Source organism: Oncorhynchus tshawytscha, linkage group LG07, assembly GCF_018296145.1.
Source record: "Oncorhynchus tshawytscha isolate Ot180627B linkage group LG07, Otsh_v2.0, whole genome shotgun sequence".
NCBI lineage: Eukaryota > Metazoa > Chordata > Actinopteri > Salmoniformes > Salmonidae > Oncorhynchus > Oncorhynchus tshawytscha.
The window spans coordinates 48,812,361-48,837,821 of NC_056435.1; the positions used below are offsets into that span (position 1 = coordinate 48,812,361).

Genomic DNA, 25,461 nt, shown 5'->3' on the forward strand with positions numbered 1-25,461 from the left:
AGCAAATTGGAGTGGGTCTAGGGTGTCAGGTAGGGTGGAGGTGATATGGTCCTTGACTAGTCTCTCAAAGCACTTCATGATGACGGATGTGAGTGCTACGGGGCGGTAGCTTTCTTGGGAACAGGAACAATGGTGGCCCTCTTGAAGCATGTGGGAACAGCAGACTGGTATAGGGATTGATTGAATATGTCCGTAAACACACCGGCCAGCTGGTCTGCGCATGCTCTGAGGGCGCGGCTGGGGATGCCGTCTGGGCCTGCAGCCTTGCGAGGGTTAACACGTTTAAATGTCTTACTCACTTCGGCTGCAGTGAAGGAGAGACCGCATGTTTTCGTTGCAGGCCGTGTCAGTGGCACTGTATTGTCCTCAAAGCGGGCAAAAAGTTATTTAGTCTGCCTGGGAGCAAGACATCCTGGTCCGTGACTGGGCTGGGTTTCTTCCTGTAGTCCGTGATTGACTGTAGACCCTGCCACATGCCTCTTGTGTCTGAGCCGTTGAATTGAGATTCTACTTTGTCTCTGTACTGGCGCTTAGCTTGTTTGATAGCCTTGCGGAGGGAATAGCTGCACTGTTTGTATTCAGCCATGTTACCAGACACCTTGCCCTGATTAAAAGCAGTGGTTCGTGCCTTCAGTTTCACACGAATGCTGCCATCAATCCACGGTTTCTGGTTAGGGAATGTTTTAATCGTTGCTATGGGAACGACATCTTCAACGCACGTTCTAATGAACTCGCACACCGAATCAGCGTATTCGTCAATGTTGTTGTCTGACGCAATACGAAACATCTCCCAGTCCACGTGATGGAAGCAGTCTTGGAGTGTGGAGTCAGCTTGGTCGGACCAGCGTTGGACAGACCTCAGCGTGGGAGCCTCTTGTTTTAGTTTCTGTCTGTAGGCAGGGATCAACAAAATGGAGTCGTGGTCAGCTTTTCCGAAAGGGGGGCGGGGCAGGGCCTTATATGCGTCGCGGAAGTTAGAGTAACAATGATCCAGGGTCTTTCCACCCCTGGTTGCGCAATCGATATGCTGATAAAATTTAGGGAGTCTTGTTTTCAGATTAGCCTTGTTAAAATCCCCAGCTACAATGAATGCAGCCTCCGGATAAATCGTTTCCAGTTTGCAGAGAGTTAAATAATTTCGCAAGGCACTGTAGATGAAAGTGAAGTTGAGTTTTTGGGAAGGAACACACAACACTACGTTTGGAGAAAAAAAGGCACAGCACACCAACATCAAAACCTCATCCCAACTGTAAAGTATGGTGAAGGGAGCATCATGGTTTGGGGCTGCTTTTGCTGCCTCAGGGCCTGGACAGTTTGCAATCATCGACGGGAAAATGAATTCCTAAGTTTATCAAGACATTTTGCAGGAGAATGTAAGGCTATCTGTCCGCCAATTGAAGCTCAAGAAGCTGTGCAGGTCTGATCCGGAACTACAGAACACTTTTGGTTGAGGTTATTGCTGCCAAACCAGTTATTAAATCCAAGGGTTCACATACTTTTCCCACCCTGCAGTGTGAATGTTTACACGGTGTGTTCAATAAAGACAAACGTATAATTGTTTGGGTGTCATTAGTTTAAGCAGACTGTTTGTCTAATTGTTTTGAACTAGATGAAGATCAGATAACATTTTATTACCAATTTATGCACAAATCCAGGTATTTTCAAAGGGTCGACATACTTTTTCTTGCCACTATAAGTATTCTGATCCTTTGCTATGAGACTCGAAATTGAGCTCAGGTGCATCCTGTTTCCATTGATCATGACTCCAATCAAGTTTCTACAACTTGATTGGAGTCCACCTGTGGTAAATTCAATTGATTGGACATGATTTGGAAAGGCACACCCCTGTCTATATAAGGTCCTACAGTTGACAGTGCATGTCAGAGCAAATACCAAGCCATGAGGTCGACGGAATTGTCCGTAGAGCTCCTAGACAGGATTGTGTCGAGGCACAGATCTGGGGAAGGGTACCAAATAATTTCTACAGCATGAAGGTTCCCAAGAATACAGTGGCCTCCATCATTCTTAAATAGGAAAAGTTTGGAATCACCAAGACTCTTCCTAGAGCTGGCCACCCAGCCAAATTGAGCAATCAGGGGGGAAGGACCTAATGGTCACTCTGACAGGGCTCCAGAGTTCCTCTGTGGAGATGGGAGAACCTTCCAGAAGGGCACCCATCTCTGCAGCACTCCACCAATCAGGCCTTTATGGTAGAGTGGCCAGACGGAAGCCACTCCTCAGTAAAAGGCACATGACAGCCCACTTGGAGTTTGCCAAAAAGGCACCTAAAGACTCAGATCATGAGAAACAAGATTCTCTGGTCTGATGAAACCAGGATTGAACACTTTTGCCTGAATGCCTAGCGTCACATCTGGAGGAAACCTGGCACCATCCCTACGGTGAAGCATGGTGGTGGTAGCATCATGCTGTGGGGATGTTTTTCAGCAGCAGGAACTAGGAGACTAGTCAGGTTGAGGGAAAGATGAACAGAGCAAAGTACAGAGAGATCCTTGATGAAAACCTGCTCTTGGGTGCTCAGGACCTCAGACTGGGGCAAAGGTTCACCTTCCAACAGGACAATGGCTCTAAGCACACAGCCAAGACAACGCAGGAGTGGCTTCGGACAAGTCTCAATGTCCTTGTGTGGATGAGTCAAAACCCGGACTTGAACCAAATCTAACTTCTCTGGAGACCTAAAAATAGCTGTGCAGTGACGCTCCCCATCCGACCTGACAGAGCTTGAGAGGATCTGCAGAAAAGAATGGGAGAAACTTCCCAAATACAAGTGTGTCAAGCTTGTAGCATCATCTCCAAGAACACTCAAGGCTGTAATCACTGCCAAAGGTGCTTCAACAAAGTACTGAGTAAAGGGTCTGAATACTTATGTATATGTAATATTTCAGTTTTTTATTTGTAATAAATTTGCAAACATTTCTAAAAACCTGTTTTGTCTTTGTCATTATGGGTAATGTGTGTAGATTGATGAGAATTTAAAAAAATCAATTTTAGCATAAGGCTGTAACATAACAAAATGTGGGAAAAGTCAAGGGGTCTGAATACTTTCTGAATTCACTGTAGATTGCTGTTGCATCCTACTAGAATAAATCATATGGCCAGGATGTTTACTATCAAGCTATGAATGTGCATAATATCTTACAAATGGGGCAAGGGTAGCGAAAAAGATGCCGATGCTCATTCTGACTGAGTGACAGCAAACTTGGCAGCCCACTGCAAGTTGAACACACACAAAGACACACACACACACACACCCCTTCCGCGCGCTGCTTCTAATCTGCAGCGCTTTTGCAGTGAGTATTTTGCCAACATCTACTTAAAGCATATTAAAACACGTTCTTTCCGATCACGATTATCATCCGAACAGATCCGACTCTCAACTGTCAATTTATGGATATGATTACAAATCTGAGTATGGCCATGTCGGCACACCCCTATTGGAGCCCCTCTCACCCGCGCTGGCCCCCTCAGGCCCCTGGACGTCTTTGACCAGGCCGTTGAGGCCGGGCGGAGGAGCACAGGAAGGGACGGCACCAGCACGGGGCGGGCGTTTCCCTGGCACCTTCACAGTCACCCTCAGCAGGTCCATCTCTTTCCCATGGACATTCTGCATGTAGTCCTGTCAGGTCAGGGGGAAAGGCCAACCATTACAGCAGATATTTCAAACATATATAATGTTACTGTAGCATGGTCCAACCCATTCTGAGATTCAAAATGGTGTTCAGCGGGTTATACAAACTATAACAATGTAGCCAACTCAGGGATTCAATGAGATTCAATATCCAACCATATTCCAAAGTCTTTGTAATAGAGCCATGTGGAAGCTCTATCATAAATGCATGTCCCTGATCAGCTCTTTATGTGTGTCAATACAAACAGCTGAAATATAGTGTAGCACTTAGTGTCAGTGCCTTGACTCACGTTGACGCTAGAGTGATAAGAGAGCATGCCGTTGTTGGACAGCGTGACGTATTTCTTCTTCCATTCCTTGTTGAGGGAGTTCCCACTGCGCTTCAGCAGGATGCTCTGGTGGAGGGAGACAGGGATGACGGACATAGGAGAGGAGACAAGGATAAGACACACATTCTTTATCTGTTCTTTATTATGCTCCTTATGCCAAAAGAGCATAGCAGGCTTCTACAAAATCTACCTCAACAAAATTCTCAAAGGTAAGTCAAATCCCTCTCCTAGCTCCATGATGTTAGTTCATTGTCTGTGATGAGCTCCTATAGACTACTGTCAGTTCCTCTCTACAGAAGGGAGCATACAGCTCCTACAGGATATACTGTCTGTCTGTCACCTACCTGTTTGATGGGGATGGAGCGTCCACTACCCAGGTCTCCTATCTTACCGTCTGTACTCCTCCTCTCCGAGTCACTGCCCCTACGGCCCTGCAGACATGGCACAAGACAAACAACAAGAATAAGCAGGTAAAGAGAAAACAGAGAGAGGGAGAGAGAATGCTGTTCATCGACAACAGCTCAGCATTTAACTCCATAGTACCCTCCAAACTCGTCATTAAGCTCGAGACCCTGGGTCTTGACCCCACCCTGTGCAACTGGGTCCTGGACTTCCTGACGAGTCGCCCCCAGGTGGTGAGGGTAGGAAACAACATCTCCAGCCGCTGATCCTCAACACTGGGGCCCCACAAGGGTGCGTTCTCAGTCCTCTCCTGTACTCCCTGTTCACCCATGACTGCATGGCCATGCACGCCTCCAACTCAATCATCAAGTTTGCAGACGACACTACAGTGGTGGGCTTGAGGAAAATAACCTCACACTTAATGTCAACAAAACAAAGGAGATGATCGTGGACTTCAGGAAACAGCAGAGGGAGCATCCCCCTATCCACATCGACGGGACAGTAGTGGAGAAGGTTGAAAGTTAAGTTCCTCGGCGTACCCATCACGGACAAACTGGAATGGTCCACCCACATAGACAGCGTGGTGAAGAAGGCGCAGCAGCGCCTCTTCAACCTCAGGAGGCTGAAGAAATTTGGCTTGTCACCAAAAACACTCCCAAACTTTAACAGATGCACAGTTGAGAGCATCCTGTCAGGCTGTATCACCGCCTGGTATGGCAGCTGCTCCGCCCACAACCGTAAGGCTCTCCAGAGGGTAGTGAGGTCTGCACAACGCATCACCGGCGGCAAACTATCTGCCCTCCAGGACACCTGCACCACCCGATGTCACAGGAAGGCCAAAAAGATCATCAAGGACAACAACCACCCGAGCCACTGCCTGTTCAACCCATTATCATCCAGAAGGCGAGGTCAGTACAGGTGCATCAAAGCAGGGACCAAGAGACTGAAAAACAGCTTCTATCTCAAGGCCATCAGACTGTTAAACAGCCATCACTAACATTGAGTGGCTGCTGCCAACATACTGACTCATCTCTAGCCACTTAAATAATTAAAAATTGGATGAAATAAATGTATCACTTGCCACTTTAAACAATGACACTTTATATAATGTTTACATACCCTACATTACTCATATGTACAGTATATCACAACAGTGAGTACACCCCTCACATTTTTGTAAATATTTGAGTATATCTTTTCATGTGACAACACTGAAGAAATGACACTTTGCTACAATGTAAAGTAGTGAGCTTGTATAACAGTGTAAATTTGCTGTCCCCTCAAAGTAACTCAACACACAGCCATTAATGTCTAAACCGCTGGCAACAAAAGTGAGTACACCTCTAAGTGAAAATGTCCAAATTGGGCCCAATTAGCCATTTTCCCTCCCCAGTGTCTTGTGACTCGTTAGTGTTACAAGGTCTCAGGTGTGATTGGGGAGCAGGTGTGTTAAATTTGTCATCGCTCTCACACTCCCTCATACTGACTGGTCACTGGAAGTTCAACATGGCAACTCATGGCAAAAAACCAGAATCTCTGGTGGCACATCTGCGCCATCCGGAAGGTCCTCATCCATATATTACTATGTATATATTCTTATTCATTCCTTTACACTTGTGTGTATAAGGTAGTTGTCGTGAAATTGTTAGATTACTTGTTAGATATTACTGTATGGTTGGGAACTAGAAGCATAAGCATTTCGCTACACTCAAATTAACATCTGCCAACCATGTGTATGTGACAAATAAAATTTCATTTGATTTGATTTGGGGGGGAGAGAAAGAAAGAAAGAAAGAAAGAAAGAAAGAAAGAAAGAAAGAAAGAAAGAAAGAAAGAGAGAGAGATAACTATTATACAGACAGAGAGTGAAAAAGCACAAAATTGGGACGATAATACATGAAGAGAGCTGAAATAGGGACTATAATCCATGAAGAGAGCTGAAATAGGGACTATAATCCATGAAGAGAGCTGAAATAGGGACTATAATCCATGAAGAGAGCTGAAATAGGGACTATAATCCATGAAGAGAGCTAACATTGGTACTATAATCCATGAAGAGAGCTAAAATAGGGACTATAATCCATGAAGAGAGCTAACATTGGGACTATAATCCATGAAGAGAGCTGAAATAGGGACTATAATCCATGAAGAGAGCTAAAATAGGGACTATAATCCATGAAGAGAGCTAACATTGGTACTATAATCCATGAAGAGAGCTAAAATAGGGACTATAATACATGAAGAGAGCTAACATTGGGACTATAATACATGAAGAGAGCTAAAATAGGGACTATAATCCATGAAGAGAGCTAACATTGGGACTATAATATATGAAGAGAGCTAAAATAGGGACTATAATCCATGAAGAGAGCTAAAATAGGGACTATAATCCATGAAGAGAGCTAAAATAGGGACTATAATCCATGAAGAGTGCTAAAATAGGGACTATAATCCATGAAGAGAGCTAACATTGGGACTATAATCCATGAAGAGAGCTAACATTAGGACTATAATCCATGAAGAGAGCTAAAATAGGGACTATAATACATGAAGAGTGCTAACATTGGGACTATAATACACGAAGAGAGCTAACATTGGGACTATAATATATGAAGAGAGCTAAAATAGGGACTATAATCCATGAAGAGAGCTAAAATAGGGACTATAATCCATGAAGAGTGCTAAAATAGGGAGTATAATCCATGAAGAGAGCTAAAATAGGGACTATAATCCATGAAGAGTGCTAAAATAGGGAGTATAATCCATGAAGAGAGCTAAAATAGGGACTATAATCCATGAAGAGAGCTAACATTGGGACTATAATATATGAAGAGAGCTAAAATAGGGACTATAATCCATGAAGAGAGCTAACATTGGGACTATAATATATGAAGAGAGCTAAAATAGGGACTATAATCCATGAAGAGAGCTAAAATAGGGACTATAATCCATGAAGAGTGCTAAAATAGGGAGTATAATCCATGAAGAGAGCTAAAATAGGGACTATAATCCATGAAGAGAGCTAACATTGGGACTATAATCCATGAAGAGAGCTAAAATAGGGACTATAATCCATGAAGAGAGCTAAAATAGGGACTATAATCCATGAAGAGAGCTAACATTGGGACTATAATCCATGAAGAGAGCTAAAATAGGGACTATAATCCATGAAGAGTGCTAAAATAGGGACTATAATCCATGAAGAGAGCTAAAATAGGGACTATAATCCATGAAGAGAGCTAAAATAGGGACTATAATCCATGAAGAGTGCTAAAATAGGGACTATAATCCATGAAGAGAGCTAACATTGGGACTATAATCCATGAAGAGAGCTAAAATAGGGACTATAATCCATGAAGAGAGCTAACATTGGGACTATAATCCATGAAGAGAGCTAACATTGGGACTATAATACATGAAGAGAGCTAAAAAGATTACATTTCAAAGAAAGCACAGGGAACCTGAGAGAGGGTTATGGATGGGTCAATGAGGAATCTAAAACAGTAAAAGTGTGTGTTTGTGGTTGGTTGGTATGTTACCGTGAAGCGGGAACCAGTGCGTCGCCGTGGGGCACTGCGGACAGACCCTGGGGTGGCGCTGCCCAGCCTCTCCCCCCCTGCTGCCCCACCGATCTCCTTATGACTGATCACTGGGGTGGAGGGCAGAGAGGACGAGTAGTCACTGCTCTGACCACCATTACTGGCCTGAGAGAGAGAAACAAAAACAAAGAAACAGAAAGAGTGACAGACAACAAAAAGGACAAAAGAGAGAGATTACAGAGGGCAAAGAAAGACAGTTGAATATGTGGAAAAATCTGGAAACAAAATCCATAAATCTAAATGAACACTGATCTGTACACTCCTGTCCAACATTACCATCCGATTGATTTGGACCAGTGTCTTATCTCCAGTATGAAGGACTGGAGGCCAGAGCTGCTGCTGTACCTGACCAGGGAAGACTCCTGACACTGGGGTAGAGCCTCCAGAGTGACTGGGGGAGTTGGGCAGGGATTTACAGGAGGCCAGTAGAGCTGCCTGCTTCTTCACTGCCATGATCTTCTGGGCAGCTGTGGTAAGTAGAGAGAGGACAAAAACAAACATTACCCTTCTTAGACAGTCATCTTTCTAATCTAGATGCTGATATAGATGAATGTGAAATTAATTCAAATTGGTTTATTGATTCAAATTCCAGCTACATTGTACTGAAACAACAGAAAAAAGGAGCAGTGTGTGTGTGTTTGTGTGTGTCCTCACCCTCGGTGAAGACGCGGTTGACGTTGAGGCCATAGGTAGCGCAGGTCTCGTAGTAGGTACAGCGCCTGACGTCTGAACACAGCTGTCTAGCCCTGGCATCCTCTATCACCCGAGGGTTGGTGCTGGTGATTTTATCTGGAGGAAGGAGGAACTACATCAACTACATCCTATTAGAAACCTTAATAAACATTTAGAAACCCATGCAGATGTTATCTTTAGTATAATATAGAGCAGGGTTTCTTAAACTATGGGTCGGGACCCAAAGTGGGCCCTGGACATGTGAGAGGTGGGCATCAAGTTATGAGAATGCATCTTTAGGATGATTTGGGTCACGGGAGGACAGTCAATTTCTCATTTGGGTCTCGAGCTGAAAATGTTTGCTCACCCCTGTCATAGAGAGTGGGTATGGGTGGAGTCTTACCCTGGGTTCCTACCACTATGAAGGGGATCTCAGCGATGTTGCGGTGGATGCCAAGCTCGCTGTAGTTCCTGTACACTTCCTGGAAACTGGCCTCATTCTCCAGACTGAAGACCAGGATGACCCCGTCCACCCAGCTAGCCATCTGGAGAGGAGGGGAGAGGGTAGCGTAAAGGAGATAATAGGGAACAAATGGGGAGAGAACAAGTGAAAGAGAGAGTTGTCAGAGGAGAACATAAAAATAACAGGTGAGAAGAGTTAAACTGTCCAACGTGTCAGAGTGAACTCCTGTCAACTCCATGTGTTTTAAGGGGGACACTACTCATCCGTCTGCAGTCAGTAAAGCCTTCACCTACCTGTGCATCCGGGGGTCCTGTCTCCTCCCTGATCAGCAAAATGTGACTGTTGCCATCAACAAGTACCTCCTTCTTATACCTGCCCCCTGATAGAGAAAGAAATAATGAAAGAAAGAGAGAGAAGCCCTATGTGATACAGTAGTATGATGTCAAACCAGTGTTAATTTCGTCAACAAAAATAATGACGTAAATATTAGTCAAACACCTATTTTTCAGTGGCAGTTGACGAGACTATAACTGACTAAATAGACTCAGAAAAAAATATGAATAAATATGAATAATAAAACGAGACAAAAATATCTCTGTGACTAAAATCTGACTAGTAAATGGGACTGGACAAGAGTTTTTGGAGAGATTGAGAGCTTTCAGTGTTATTTGTAGGGTCCAATGAAAAGCATACATGACATAATTGTAAGGCTTTCCCATTGCAAAGTTGCAATGCTTTTATTGGAGGAAAATAAATACCATGTCCAGGTCATTCACAAGTCACCTCTCTGCCCAGCAACCGTTTTCCAATCTGGCGGCAACAAATCATTGATGCAAATAAGGCACACGCCTTGGCGTCTCTCCCGGTGGTACATGCTCCCGGTAGAAAAAGGGGCAATGTTTGGAGCCACTTTACTTATCGTGTTAATTCAAACAAGACCGAATGCAACGTCTTAATTTACATTTTAGTAATTTAGCAGATGCTCTTATCCAGAGCGACTTACAGTAAGTGCATTCACCTTAAGATAGCTAGGTGGAAGACAGAGTTTGCACCCACAAGCTAATGCGGAAAAATACTACCAACCTCAAGAGACATCTGAAAGTGCATCATCTCAATATATACGCTCAGGTAATAACATATTAATAATGCTAGCTAGTTAGTTTGCAGCAACCTATCACACCTCTACTTATGACAGAACTTTGATTACATTATAGCTACAGTATGTCAAGGGGTGTTTGCCAATTTGCCTGTTGGGAAGAGAATTATGGGATAGGATGTTATGCAGAACAATATGTTGGTAGGACAAGGCTAAGTATGTTTGTGCACATGGAAGTCAGTGATTTATGTTTACTAGGTTAATGAGGCAATGGAAATGTGATGTGACTAAAATAAAAAAGGCATTTATACTTGACTAAAATGGCCCACTGTTTTTAGCATTTTGACAATAACCAGACTAAATCATTATTCAAATGACCAAAATTTGACTAAGACTTAATTATATTTTAGTCAAAATTATTAAGACAAGACTAAATCTAAAAAAAGGAGTGCCAAAATGAAAAATGTCAAACTCACCTTCTGGGTTCTCCAGGGGCTGGTAGCTGCCGCTCATGTGTCTGTGGACCAGGGCTGACTTCCCACTGCGGAGACCTCCCAACACCCCCTGGACACATAGTCAGAAGGATATATCACCCCACTCTTTCTAATAGTGACATGTTTATCATAATCTACAACAACTACTTCTATTTACTTCAATTATCATCAAGTATTCCATTATTAGACACCGTCACTGTCGTTGTCTCTGTTGAAGCAGAAACACAAGACTACACCTATTTCCTATTCCAGTGGTATGACAACAGCAATCACTCTCACCAGACGGAGCTCTTGGACGGTTCGACTGAAGGTCCATTCTTGACTGTTACCGCAAGCCGCTGTGAACACACAGAGAGAGGGAAAGAGAGAGAGAGAGAGAGGTTGATTAAAACATAAGGTCAATGTTGTGATCACGTGTTCCCTCTCCCTTTCTGCCTCCTGTCTACGGCCGGCTTAGAACAGGGGAAACTTTCACAGTCACCGGCCGTCTCGCTCTACAGCACTCTGAAGCTGTGAGGAATGCCGTGCCGTGCCGTTCTTTGTGTGTGTGGCCCCATACGTGCCCTGTCGCAGGTCCAGATGGCATAGACTACAGAGTTAGGTGAGGGGGGGAGACGGAGAAAAGGAGCGAGGGAATGAGGTAGAGCCGCAAAGGACGAGTGCAAATTAATTGCACAGGCTCAGTAGTGAGGCTCAAGTTCATTAGCAGCTCTGTGGACGCAGCCGGAGTGAGAGTGCCAGTGTGTGTGTGTGTTTGTGTGTTTGTGTACACGTGTGTGTGTACGTATGTGTGCCTGAGCGTGTATGTGAAATGATTACCAAACAATCTCTATGTGTTTTATTCATCCAAAATTCCAATACAAGCCTCAGTAGATTTCACCATCATTTAGATGCTGCGCAGCAAGCTGAAAATGGGATGTAGAGAGAGAGAGAGAGAGAGAGAGAGAGAGAGAGAGAGAGAGAGAACATTTCTGTGTCTACAGTGGAATGAGAATTTGGATATCCTCCAAGCATCATAATTACTGGGTACCTGTTATTTCACTGCATCGCCCAGAGGTGTTCCATAATATCTGAAAAGCACAGACAGGGGTCCTCACGACAGGTGACTGCCAATGAGTTGAGACTTTTATTGAAGTCACATAATTTTCTATCTATATATTACTGCAATAGCCATCACACAGAAAAGAGTGAGGTGGAGAACACCCTATGCTCACATGGGGGCCAACAGGCCAACAGGATTAAGTCAAGTCGCACTACTGCATAGCAGAGTGGAAGAGGACTAGTAGGTACTGTAACATCCTGGAAGTGGCTGCCAGTACCATTCCTCAGTGTGACAGAGTCCATCAATAACAGTTGCATTTTAGTCATTTAGCAAGATAGTCTTATCCAGAGAGTCTTACAGTAGTGAGTGCATACATTTTCAGATTTTTTTGTACTGGTCCCCCTGTGGGAATCGAACCCACAACCCTGGCATTGCAAGCACCATGCTCTACCAACAGCCACACAGGACCTAAGAGTGCATTTGTTCAGATGTTGACCTGAAGACTAATGGACATAATATACAGTAGAGCACGCATGTAAAATGAATGTGAAATTCCTTTACAAGGTTTTGTGCATCTCAAATGGCACCCTATTCCCTACATAGTGCACTATACAGGGAATAGGGTGCCATTTGGCACTCAGAACCACATGTAACCGATGTGTATAACCAGTGTGAAATGGCTAGCTAGTTAGCGGGGTGCGCGCTAATAGTGTTTCAATCGGTGACGTCACTCGCTCTGAGACCTTGAAGTAGATGTTTTCCTTGCTCTGCAAGGGCCGTGTCTTTTGTGGAGTGATAGGTAACGATACTTCGGGGGTGTCAGTTGTTGATGTGTGAAGAGGGTCCCTGGTTCGAGCCCAGGTAGGGGCGAGGAGAGGATGTTAGGAAAACTGTTACATTGATGCTGTAGATCCGGATCGCAGGTTGCTGCGGAAAAGGAGGAGGTCAGGGGGGTGAGTGTAACCGGTGTGAAATGGCTAGATAGTTAGCGGGGTGCGCAATAATAGTGTTTCAATCGGTGACGTCACACGCTCTAAGACCTTGAAGTAGTTGTTTCCTTTGCTCTGCTGTGGAGCGATAGGTAACGATGCTTCGAGGGTGTCAGTTGTTGATGTGTGCAGAGGGTCCCTTGTTCAAGCCCAGGTAGGGGCGAGGAGAGGGGTGGAAAGAAAACTGTTACAAACACAACACAGGGTTAGACTGCATGGGGAGAGAGGGGGAGAAGGAAAACTCCACACCTAATTATACTTAACAAAAATCTTACAGCAACATGTAAAGTCACATGTTTCATGGGCTGAAATAAAAGATCCCAGAAATGTTCCATACGCACAAAAAGCTTATTTCTGTCAAATTGTGTGCACAAATGTATTTACATCCCTGGTTAGTGAGCATTATTCCTTTGCCAATATAATCCATCCACCTGACAGGTGTGGCATATCAAGAAGCTGATTAAACAGCATGATCATTACACAGGTGCACCTTGTGCTGGGAACAATTAAAGGCCACTCTAACATGTGCAGTTTGGTCACACAACACAATGCCACAGATGTCTCAAGTTTTGAAGAAACGTGCAAATGGCATGCTGACTACAGGAATGTCCACCAGAGCTGTTGCCAGAGAATTTAATGTTTATTTCTCTACCATAAGCCGCCTCCATTGTTGTTTTAGAGAATTTGGCAGTACGTCCAACCGACCACTTTTAACCACGCCAGCCCAGGACCTCCACATCTGGCTTCTTCACCAGCGGGATGGTCTGAGATGAGCCACCCGGACAGCTGATTGAACTGTGGGTTTGCACAACCAAAGAATTTCTGCACAAACTGTCAGAAAGCGTCTCAGAGAAGCTCACCTTCGATGGCCACTGGCACACTGGAGAAGTGTGCTCTTCACGGATGAATCCCGGTTTCAACTGTACCAGGCAGATGGCAGAAAGCTTGTATGGCGTCGTGTTGGCGAGCAGTTTGCTGATGTCAAGGTTGTGAATAGAGTTCCTCGCGGTGGGGTTATGGTATGGGCAGTCATAAGCTATGAACAACGAACACAATTCAGTGTAGTTTCAATGTATGGAATCACTTGGGAAATGTTGGATTTTAGGTCAACTTCCCCTTTAAATAAGACTGAAGTTATGGATGGGAAATAAAAGCTTCAAAAGATTAACAAGCAGATTCATTCTGCAGGGCTGCAGATACACACACATATGCTTGTACATGGACACACACACAAACAACGTATATAAGCCTCCAATTGCGGACAAATTTTTGATTTGGGCAACAGGCAGCATCTTTTACACACACACACACACACACACACACACACACACACACACACACACACACACACACACACACACACACACACACACACACGCACACACACAAACAGCCATATAAATGATGACACTGCCTCATTCAAAAGGGCCTTTGGAGGTCTGAGTAAAGCAGTGTTGAAGCCAACTCCAGTCAGACAGTCTGATCCTTTCAGACACTGAATCCTCTCTGTGGGGACACACCAGAAGTGAGGGAGTCTCCACAGACACATTATATACTGCCTGTGCTTTGCTGTGCGCACCGGCCACACCTCAGTGACAATACGGTAACACAGCCACCACTTCCTTCCACTCTTGCTCTCAGGGGAGATTACATTTAAACAAAACCCTGGTACCCTTCCCAACCCCCACCGGACAATTTCTGTCTGTCTATATGTCTATTGGTCTCTCCCGCTCTCCACCCCCACTCTTTAACCCCCTTCAGCGTCATATCGCCGACCAAATAGCATCTCTTGCCGCTTGTTGTTGCCATGGCAACCCTTCTTCCAGAAACTGCCTGGCTCTCAGCACAATAAATTCTCTCATACATACAGTGGTGTGTGTGTTTGACACACACTATAATACTATATTTATTAATATTGATGATATGGATATAAAACAGACATGATATTTACTGAGTTAACAAAATACAATTAAAACATCTCCCCAAATGTTTATTTTCATAAGTTATTACCTTACCCCAACTCTGGTTGATATTTTGCAATCAAATATTTTGCAACAAACTGAAATGCCCCCCAAAATGTAAATGGCTATTGATCTCTTGTTCACCCAATCCCAATGTGGAGTCATTGAGTTAATGAGTTTCATTTGGATGTTGATTAACTCTGCAAGCAGAGCAGGAAGGGTCCCCTTCCGTCCTCCCTTCCTCCCTCCCTCACCCCCTGCCCCCTCACTCCTTCCCTCAGAAGAACACAGCTCTGTGTACTCCCACCCTTAATTATTCATGTCCCACTTACTCCTGACAAATTATTCAGCACTTACACCAATTCTACATACTCCTTCATCACACACGTCTACAACAGCACATTCGCAAATATAGTGAAATCTGAATATTTGATTACCATGGGCTATCTCATGTTATCTTGTGACTGCTTCTAGTTGGAGAGAAATTTAGGGCAAGTAGGTTTTCATTGGCAGAAGCATTACTCTTGGGAGCAGGAGAAGCATATGCAGGTTGTCCTCTCTTGTTATTCAACCTTTTTCATGCCTAACACCCAACAGGACCTATGAGTGGATGTGCTCATTTTACTGTATCACATGAATGCATCATCATTCAAGTGATATCTTCTACATTATATCCAGTGTGTGACTGTGTGAACGGATTAGAATGTATAATGCAATTTCCCCATTGGAATTCCAATTCTCTCTGAAGGTCCATCGAGGCATAGTGGCCATCCAATAACATATTTTATGACCAAGATGCATCACATGGCACCCTATTCCCTATGTAGTGCATTACTTTTGACCAGGCCCCATAGAGCTCTGGTCAAAGGTAGTGCACTATAAAGGGAATAGGGTGGGTGCCTTATTGGACACAGCCCAAGGCTTGCCCTCTCACTTCAAGGTCTTCAACCTCCTTTTCTTCACCACATCCTTGCACAGTGCATCCTGACCTACAGTGTGTGGTTTTCCGGCCATACGGACTGATGATGGACAACCATCTAGAATGAGACCACAGTGCATGAGCACCTGCTCACTGCACTAGCATTGTGTAAACCATTAGAGTAAAATGGTACGGCAAAATTATAATCCAGCCTCCAGTTGTGAAAAGTCTGAAATGGAATGGGAAGGGCAGCTAGCCCTAGTGGGGGGGAATGTGGTTAGGTGGGTATGGGTATCTTACCTTCCTCCTCACTAGAACCCCTCTGAATGGGCGTGTAGATAGGGGGCGCTGTGTTGGAGCAAGGAGGCGCAGGCGTACTTTTTGTGAAGATGCCGCTGATGAACTTGAGCATCTTGCGGTCACGGGCGGGGGGACGCTGGGTGGTACCCCCCTGACTCTGGCTGTCCTTCCCCTTCTTCAGGTCCTCAGAGAGGGAGTGCAGGTCACTGTTGTCCAGAGTGCGGCTCTTGCCCTTCCTCGGCGGCTTGGATATCTGAGGGGTGGTTTGGGCTGGCAGGGAGGTTGAGCCTGTCTTCAGCCTATCCCCTCTGGGGCTTTCCCTGGTCACCACGTCCGTAAACCCCCCCCCCAGGGGGGCTCCCTGGCGAAGGAGGGTGGACCTGCCATCACTGTCCGCCCAGGACGCCCGGTATGGTCCCAGAGAGGCCACAGCAGCTGTCATGGGAGACCGGTCCCCTATGCGGTTGTCTTTGCGGTCCAGACTCTTGGCGGATGGAGGCATACTCTGATTGGTTTCCCTCAATTCCCGCCGGCTTACAGCCCCGCCCCCGGCATGTGACCTCATCAGGACCTCGGGTCTCTGGGTGAGCCTGGGCGGTACGGTGATGGGCATGCTGCCCCGGGAGAGGGTGTTGCTTGCGTCGCCCATCCCTTCCTCGCACCTTGGGAACAGCATGGGTGGCTCCCTATAGAGCTCTGTTTTAGGGCGGGTTCCCTCTCTCCTCAGCCCTCCCACTGAGGGGACATCTGACACCCCTGCAAGTCCTTTCACTTGGTCTTTCACATTCTTCGGTAGGAGGGGAGACTCCTTGCTCTTAGTCTCCAACGTGACATCTTTTGAGGAGCCTGGACCACGACTCTCTCGCTCCTTTATCTCAGGCTTCTCCCGCTCCTGTACAGGTCCCCCAAAGCTAACGTATTCCTGCTCCTCTTCCTCCATCTCTGTGTTCCCCTCTCCCTTCACCTCGGCACATGCATGTCCTCCCTCATCCTCAGTGGTCCTGCTCAGCTCTTCATCCTCTGGGCCCTCCACTCCTGCTCTCCCCAGAGCAAGGGTCCGTTGTGGCTGGGGCCCGATGGAAACTCCATCACCCCCCACGGCCTCGACCTTGACCAGGGTAAGGGAGATGAGGTAGGTGGTGCGTCTCTGTAGGGTGCCCGCGTGGCTCATGGGGGCGGCAGGCTGGAAGACAGGCAGACCAACCTCAGCAGAGTGGCAGCACCCTCGCTGTGACCCAGACAGACCCACAGAGAACCGGCATAGCAACCCACAGCCGGAGGCTTCACCACGGAGACAATAGCCAGGCCAGACACCAGTCAGATGGTACTGTCAAACTGCCTGGCGTATAGATACGTCTGATGTGGGTGAATGGTAACTTGTCAAGAGGTGGTTAGAGTCTTCCTGGATTGCTTCTTCAGGCTTCTGAACCCATGACGTGAAAACTCAAGAGTCAGCACAAGCGAGACAGAGAATCACTCTAAGGTATCTTGAATTAGTGGAGCATACTTTTAACAAGGCTAAGTTACTGAATTAAGTCTAGACTAGTTTTTATTTGAATCCTTCCTGTAATCCTCTCTTCACCTCCTCTTTGCTGATCTGTAAAGACTGCTGCCACTGGACTGCTCCACGGGTTCATTCACAATCCTCCCTTTCTCGTTCCCTCCCTCTCTCCATACGCAAGATTAATCTACAGCCCAAAGCCAGGGATCTGAGATTGCTTTCCACGATCTTGATGTTTGAGACTGGGTATTCTGGAATTATGATAGAGCCAACAAATGAGCTTTGTCCATTTGCCCACCAAGACTGTACTACGTAGCTCCCCACTCCACAAAAGCACACAAGATGAACTGCCTCAAGCCAGTCTTCAGTCTGTAAGCTTCTCAGATAATTTCTTCATTTCCATTGAAGAATATCCATTGTACGCTTCAGAATCTTCATATTTTCTTATTCCCATTACATTTGATTGGTTAACAAATATTTGTTTCTATTTTTAATTTGCACCGTCACAGACACCAAAGGGTATGTACCGTGGTAAAGCCAAACCAGACATAGCAGGCAACACAGCAAACAACCGCTTTCGCTGACCCAGCAGAGGAAAAACAGTTACGGTAAATGCAAGAAAAAACATAAATATGGAAATCATTCACGTGTCACAAAAGCGTGTGGTGGGTGGGTAGTCTCCTTCCGACTGCATACGAGGCAAAGACACACTAATGTCATGCATGAATCACGTATGCACGTATCGTGAAAGGCAGGCTGCAAACATCTTTTTTAGTTCCCCCAGCAAAGAGAAGCAGAGATGGTGGCCAGATAGGCAGAACACAGTCACTGTTTCTCTGGTCCTCTGCCTGTAATACTCTTATGTACAGTAGGTTCCTTCCCTCCCTTCCCTCACTGCATCCTCTCCTCCGAGTGTCTCAGGCAATTAGCAAGTCAATAAAACGTGTCTGTGAGGCAGAGAGCGAGCCCACTGGCTCAGCTCAGCCCCTCCTCCTTTCCTCCTCCAGCTCTCCTCAGGGCGACTAGCCTCTCCGTTAGCCAACAACTAGTCCAGCTCCAGCCTCAGCTCCAGGCAGGCAGACAGACAGAGGGGAAGGCTGAGGGTGAAGCGTCATGGGAGAGATGCCTTTCCTTGGTCAAGCCCACACGTTCTGTGGCTCGTGTCGGATCAGACAAAACAAAGAGGAGAAAAACCTCTGCCTCCTCCTACCCATCACTTGCTCTCTCTCTCTCCTGCTCTCTTTTTCAGGCAATCTCCGGGCAGTTCCCACTCTCTCTCTCTCCTTCTGCCCCCTCCCATCCTGCCTCTCAGGAAAGAGGGAGAGGGCGATGATGAACTGGATGCATCAGACGTCACAGGGATGAATGAAAGGAGAGAGCGAGGGAGGAAAGAGAAAAAAAGAGTAGGAGTAGGAATAGGAGAAAAATGAACAGGAGAGTATGTGTGGGGAAGGATATAACCGACAAATAAATATGGTGGTTTGAAAACAACCTGAATGGGTCATAAATCTTGGGGCACAGAAAAGGGAGGGGATGCGTAGAGAGGAGAGAGAGGAACAGACAGGAGGGTAGCTAGAGGTGGATGAGAGAATACGAATGCAGGAGATAGAGGAAGGAAAAAGGAGAGATGGAAAATGTGGAAGATACAGGAGAGGGGAGAAGGCTCTTTCTATCCTCTCCCTCTTCTCTGTCTTTTGCAGTCACACTATCTCCTTCCAGAAAAGTTATCCTCAACCCCCTCTTAAGCAGTAAGCGTTGCGGGTAGCAACAGCCTATTCCCCCCCATCTCTTTCACCTCTCATGATGGGCTCGCCTGTGACCAAGGTATTTGGAGCTCCCGGACATTACGGTAGTGAGTTACATGTGCACCACCCTGGCTGTCTCCTTCATCCCGCTCTCTCTAAACCAGAGATATTGAAACTGGGGTATGCGGAGGTACTGCTGGGGGTCAATGAAAAGTCTTTCAGAGATTTAAAATATATACATTAAGGACGTAGTCACACCCCTTGACTTTTTCCACATTTTGTTATGTTACAGCCTTATTCTAAAATGGATTAAATAGTTATTTTCCCCCTCATCAATCTATACACAATACCCCATAATGTCAAAGCAAAAACAGGTTTTTATAAATGTTTGCAAATCTATTATTAAATATCTAAAACTGAAACTCAGTTTCAGACCCTTTACTAAGTACTTTGTTGAAGCACCTTTGGCAGCAATTACAGACTCGAGTCTTCTTGGGTACGATGCTACAAGCTTTGCACACCTGTATTTGGGGAGTTTCTCCCATTCTTCTCTGCATATCCTCTCAATATCTGTCAGATTGAATGGGGAGCGTCGCTGCAGAGCTATTTTCAGGTCTCTCCAGAGATATTCAATCGGGTTTAAGTCCAGGCTCAGGCTGGGCCACTCAAGGACATTCAGAGACTTGTCCCGAAGCCACTCCTGCGTTGTCTTGGCTGTGTGCTTAGGGTCGTTGTCCTGTTGGAAGGTGAACCTTTGCCCCAATCTGAGGTCCTGAGCGCTCTGGAGCAGGTTTTCATCAAGGATCTCTCTGTACTTTGCGCCGTTCATCTTTCCCTCGATCCTGACTAGTCTCCCAGGAGCTTCAGTGTGTGTGTGTGTGTGTGGCTGTGTGTTACCCACCTGTGTCACTTCTTTAATTGGATGGAATCTGTCAAGGACACCCACAGAGCGTGGGGATGAATCATGTCCCCTCTAAACTGAAATTATAATGTGTCACTCACTGTGACACTTACACAGAATGTTGAATATAGACTCTCAGAGAGAACACACACACACACACACACACACACACACAGGTGAGGTACTTGAATTGTAAAGCATGTAAAGACATATTGTGAACTAAATAGATCAAATATCCATTGAACACAACAAGTGCAAACTGCACACCAAAGTTCAAAGATCACACACGAGATAAACATTCCAGTGAGGGGTGGCGAAGCCATAGCATTGAACGTGGTGTCATGTTTGTATGTCATTGTTGTCATTGTTCTTTTAGCTGCTGTGACATTCATCAAGGCCACCACCACCTTACTGTGTAAAGAAAGATTGTGTTCCCTTTCCTCGGGGGACCACAGCCCTGTGCGTTCCAACACACCATCTGCATAACTAAAACACTGCTCTGGACAGCCACACCACCTCTGTCCTTATGCTAATCTGACAGTTGACACACGCTCTGTTCTGCTTTCTGGTGTAATTGCCGGCATCAGAGTACTAACATGTCTTCCTGAGGTGTGACCTCTTTCTTAAAGGGACACATCGTAATGACAATTAATATCCTCCTTTAAGGGTGCAGGCAGTGTGTGTGTGTGTGTGGGGGGGGTAACGGGGGACTTAGGGGACCACCTACGCAGGCAATCAAGAAATTGGGGACACACACACAGAGCTTATGACCCTTGAATCATCTGCAATGCAAATGGTATGATGGAAAACGCACATAAATTAGTGTGTTGGTTGGAATGAATTGGTCCACTCACACAGACAGCATCGTGAGGAAGGCGCAGCAGCGCCTCTTCAACCTCAGGAGGCTGAAGAAATTCGGCTTGTCACCAAAAGCACTCACAAACTTCTACAGATGCACAATCGAGAGCATCCTGGCGGGCTGTATCACCGCCTGGTATGGCAACTGCACCGCCCTCAACCGTAAGGCTCTCCAGAGGGTAGTGAGGTCTGCACAACGCATCACCGGGGGCAAACTACCTGCCCTCCAGGACACCTACACCACCCGATGCTACAGGAAGGCCATAAAGATCATCAAGGACATCAACCAAGCCACTGCCTGTTCACCCCGCTGTCATCCAGAAGGCGAGGTCAGTACAGGTGCATCAAAGCTGGGACCGAGAGACTGAAAAACAGCTTCTATCTCAAGGCCATCAGACTGTTAAACAGCCACCACTAACATTGAGTGGCTACTGCCAACACACTGTCAATGACACTGACTCTACTCCAGCCACTTTAATCATGGGAATTGATGGGAAATGATGTAAATATATCACTAGCCACTTTAAACAATGCTACCTTATATAATGTTACTTACCCTACATTATTCATCTCATATGCATACGTAGATACTGTACTCTATATCATCGACTGCATCCTTATGTAATACATGTATCACTAGCCACTTTAACTATGCCACTTGGTTTACATACTCATCTCATATGTATATACTGTACTCGATATCATCTACTGTATCTTGCCTATGCTGCTCTGTACCATCACTCATTCATATATCCTTATGTACATATTCTTTATCCCCTTTCACTGTGTATAAGACAGTAGTTTTTTTGGAATTGTTAGTTAGATTACTTGTTCGTTATTACTGCATTGTCGGAACTAGAAGCACAAGCATTTCGCTACACTCGCATTAACATCTGCTAACCATGTGTATGTGACAAATAAAATTTGATTTGATTTGATTTGGAATGATGTGCGTACACGCCTTACATACAGACATTGCAGAATGAAACACGCACGTGTAGGGGGACTGGGTTCAGAAATCTAATCAGAGCTCTTGAGAGAAGATCCGGGGGGTTACGAATCGGCCTAATTGCCACATAACTGCAAAATATGAGATCTGCAATAACACAAAGAGAGCAACTGGACGAGTCTGACAAGTCTGTATCTGAGTGATAAGGACTGGAGATTAGGATATCAGAAACAGAATCGTCTAACTGCCACACCAGTGGAGAGATGCCAGAGGGTGTGTTGCAGTGAGTGAGCTGTGGTCTCTCCTGTCTCTGTGTCTCTCATAGAGATGGTAGTCGAGGTGAATAGTGTCCGTGACATTTGGACAGATCCCATAACAAGGAGTGTAACCTGCTGTGAAGAAAGGCTAAATGACAACACAAGGTGGAGGGACAGAAGAGAGAGGATATGAGGTAAGACGGGGGCGGTGTGTGATGTGTGTGATGAAAGAAACAGTATAGGGAAGGTAAGGAGCATTTTTTAAATTTGTGAATTAGGGTGCAGGAGAGGGAGGAAGCTGTACCAAAACATGGTCTGCCTGTCTCCTTGAGGCAGGAAGTGGCTCTGCAGACAGACAGAGGAAATAGGGCCAACCATAGAAATAGAATCAAAGCAAACACGTGACTAGTAACACAGAGAGGAAGTGGCTTGATGTGCAATGCTGTAAGGATGAGGAAAGGCTACCATTTTTAAAGGTGCAATATGTAGAAATCGCTCCGTCATTTCCTCATTTGCTAAAATTCGAATAGTTAGCCTAATTTCAGTTCATGTGACAAAACAAGAAAAACAAGTGCAGAGAATCATTACAACATCTAAACCACTGTGAAATGTATTTTCCATAACCACTTTTTGTTTTCAGCTGTTTGAAGCTGGTGTGCAAAACTGAAACTTAACAGGAAGCATAGAAATAAAGCATAGAACAGATCTTGAAAAAAAAAAATGACGCCGGAGAAGAAGTCTGATGTTTTACCTGTCCCCAACTGATTATGTTTTTTGTTTGTTGATTTGCGTTGTTTGTAACTTATTTTGTAACTTATTTTTTTAATTTTACCTCCTATTTCGTGGTATCCAATTGTTAGTAATTACTATCTTGTCTCATCGCTACAACTCCCGTACGGGCTCGGGAGAGACGAAGGTCGAAAGCCATGCGTCCTCTGAAACACAACCCAACCAAGCCGCACTGCTTCTTAACATAGCGCGCATCCAACCCCGAAGCCAGCCGCACCAATGTGTCGGAGGAAACACTGTGCACCTGGCGACCTTGGTTAGCGTGCACTGCGCCCGGCCCGCCACAGGAGTCGCTGGTGCGCGATGAGACAAGGATATCCCTACCGGCCAAACCCTCCCTAACCCGGACAACGCTAGGCCAATTGTGCGTCGCCCCACGGACCTCCCGGTTGCGGCCAGCTGCGACAGAGCCTGGGCGCAAACCCAGAGTCTCTGGTGGCACAGCTAGCGCTGCGATGCAGTGCCCTAGACCAGGTGGAGAAAAAGGGGCCAGAGAGCGTGCTGCCTTCTGAGGATTCATAGGCGATCGGGAAAAAAACTCCACTTCCTTCCGTTCTGTTAGCAAATGTGCAATCTTTGGAGAATAAAATCGATGACCTACGTGGAAGATTAAACTAGCAACGGGACATTCAAATCTGTAATATCTTATGCTTCAAGTCGTGGCTGAAACAAAACACTATCAACATACAGCTGGCTAGTTACATGCTGTACCGGCAGGATAGAACAGCAGCGTCTGGTAAGACAAGGGGCGGCAGACTATGTATTTTTGTAAATAACAGCTGGTGCAGGATATCTAAGGAAGTCTAGAGCTATTGCTCGCCTGAGGTAGAGTATCTCATGATAAGCTGTAGACCACGCTATCTACCTAGAGAGTTTTCATCTGTTTTCATCTGTATTTATCATAGTCAGAGGCTGGCACTAAGACAGCATGGAATGAGCTGTATTACTCCACACACAGAGACGCATTGGTCAGATTTGCCAAATGAAGGGCGAGGGAGAGCTTTGTATGCGTCTCTGTGTGTGGAGTAAAGGTGGTCCAGAGTTTTTTCCCCCTCTGTTTGCACATTTAACATGCTGATAGAAATTTAGTAAAATGGATTTAAGTTTCCCTGCATTGAAGTCCCCGGCTACTAGGAGCGCCGTCTCTGGGTGAGCGTTTTTCTTGCTCTCGCAACACAGCTCATTCCATGCTGTCTTAGTGCCAGCCATGGATTACAGGCAACATCCGCACTGAGCTAAAGGCTAGAAATGCTGCTTTCAAGGAGCGGAGCTCTAACCCGGAAGCTTTTAAGAAATCCTGCTATGCCCTCCGACGAACCATCAAACGGGCAAAGTGTCAATACAGGACTAAGATCGAATCATACTACACCGGCTCTGACGCTCGTTGGATGTGGCAGGGCTTGCAAACCATTACAGACTACAAAGGGAAGGACAGCCGAGAGCTGCCCAGTGACACAAGCCTACCAGACGGGCTAAACTTCTTCTATGCTCGCTTCGAGGCAAATAACACTGAAACATGCATGAGAGCACCAGCTGTTCCGGATGACTGTGTGATCACGCTCTCCCCAGCCGATGTGAGTAAGACCTTTAAACAGGTCAACATTCACAAGGCTGCAGGGCCAGACGGATTACCAGGATGTGTACTGCGAGCGTGCACTGACCAACTGGCAAGTGCTTTCACTGACATTTTTAACCTCTCCCTGTCCGAGTCTGTAATACCATCATGTTTTATGCAGACCATCATAATGCCTGTGCCCAAGAACACTAAGGTAACTTACCTAAATGACTACCGACCCATAGCACTCACGTCTGTAGCCATGAGTACTTTGAAAGGCTGGTCATGGCTCACATCAACACCATCATCCCTAGACCCACTGGAATTTGCATACCACCCCAACAGATCCACAGATGATGCAATCTCTGTTATTATATGCTATTCATTGACTACAGCTCAGCGTTCAACACCATAGTGCCCTCAAAGCTCATCAATAAGCTAAGGACCCTGGGACTAAACACCTCCTCTGCAACCAGATCCTGGAATTCCTGATGGGTCGCCCCGAGGTGGTAAGGCTAGGTAACAACACATACGCCATGCTGATCCTCAACACAGGGGCCCCTCAGGACCTCTATACCAGGCGGTGTCAGAGGAAGGCCCTAAAAATTGTCAAAGACTCCAGCCACCCTTGTCACAGACTGTTCTCTCTGCTACTGCACGGCAAGCTGTACTGGAGTGCCAAGTCTAGATTCAAGAGGCTTCTAAACAGCTTCTACCCTCAAGCCTTAAGACTCCTGAACATCTAATCAAATGGCTACCCAGACGATTTGCATTGCCCCTCCCCCTCTTTTACACCGCTGCTACTCTCTGTTATCATCTATGCATAATCACTTTAATAATTCTACCTACATGTACATATTACCTCAACTAACCGGTGCCCCTGCACATTGACTCTGTATCGGTACCCTCTTGTATATAGTCTCGCTATTGTTATTTTACAGCTGCTCTTTAATTACTTGTTACTTTTATTTCTTATTCTTATCCATATTTTTTT

The 25,461-nt window shown here is 45.7% G+C and overlaps 1 protein-coding gene across 2 annotated transcripts in view; it reads right to left on the minus strand.

Annotated features, from left to right (window-relative positions):
* LOC112254691 (arf-GAP with GTPase, ANK repeat and PH domain-containing protein 1) overlaps positions 1-18,672 on the minus strand; it is a 28,690-nt gene extending 10,018 nt beyond the window's left edge. Inside the window, exons 1-11 of one of the 2 annotated variants that reach the window (XM_042324559.1) lie at positions 15,913-18,672; positions 10,981-11,039; positions 10,684-10,771; positions 9,405-9,490; positions 9,052-9,193; positions 8,631-8,765; positions 8,322-8,443; positions 7,917-8,081; positions 4,320-4,406; positions 3,937-4,041; positions 3,469-3,634 (exon numbers count right to left, since the gene is read on the minus strand). In XM_042324559.1, the coding sequence (XP_042180493.1) occupies positions 3,469-3,634; positions 3,937-4,041; positions 4,320-4,406; positions 7,917-8,081; positions 8,322-8,443; positions 8,631-8,765; positions 9,052-9,193; positions 9,405-9,490; positions 10,684-10,771; positions 10,981-11,039; positions 15,913-17,083 (2,326 nt within the window). In that variant the 5' untranslated portion in view covers positions 17,084-18,672. The remainder of the gene's footprint in view (positions 1-3,468; positions 3,635-3,936; positions 4,042-4,319; positions 4,407-7,916; positions 8,082-8,321; positions 8,444-8,630; positions 8,766-9,051; positions 9,194-9,404; positions 9,491-10,683; positions 10,772-10,980; positions 11,040-15,912) is intronic. The other variant, XM_024427476.2, reaches the window with a different exon arrangement.
* Positions 18,673-25,461: the final 6,789 nt, after the last annotated feature.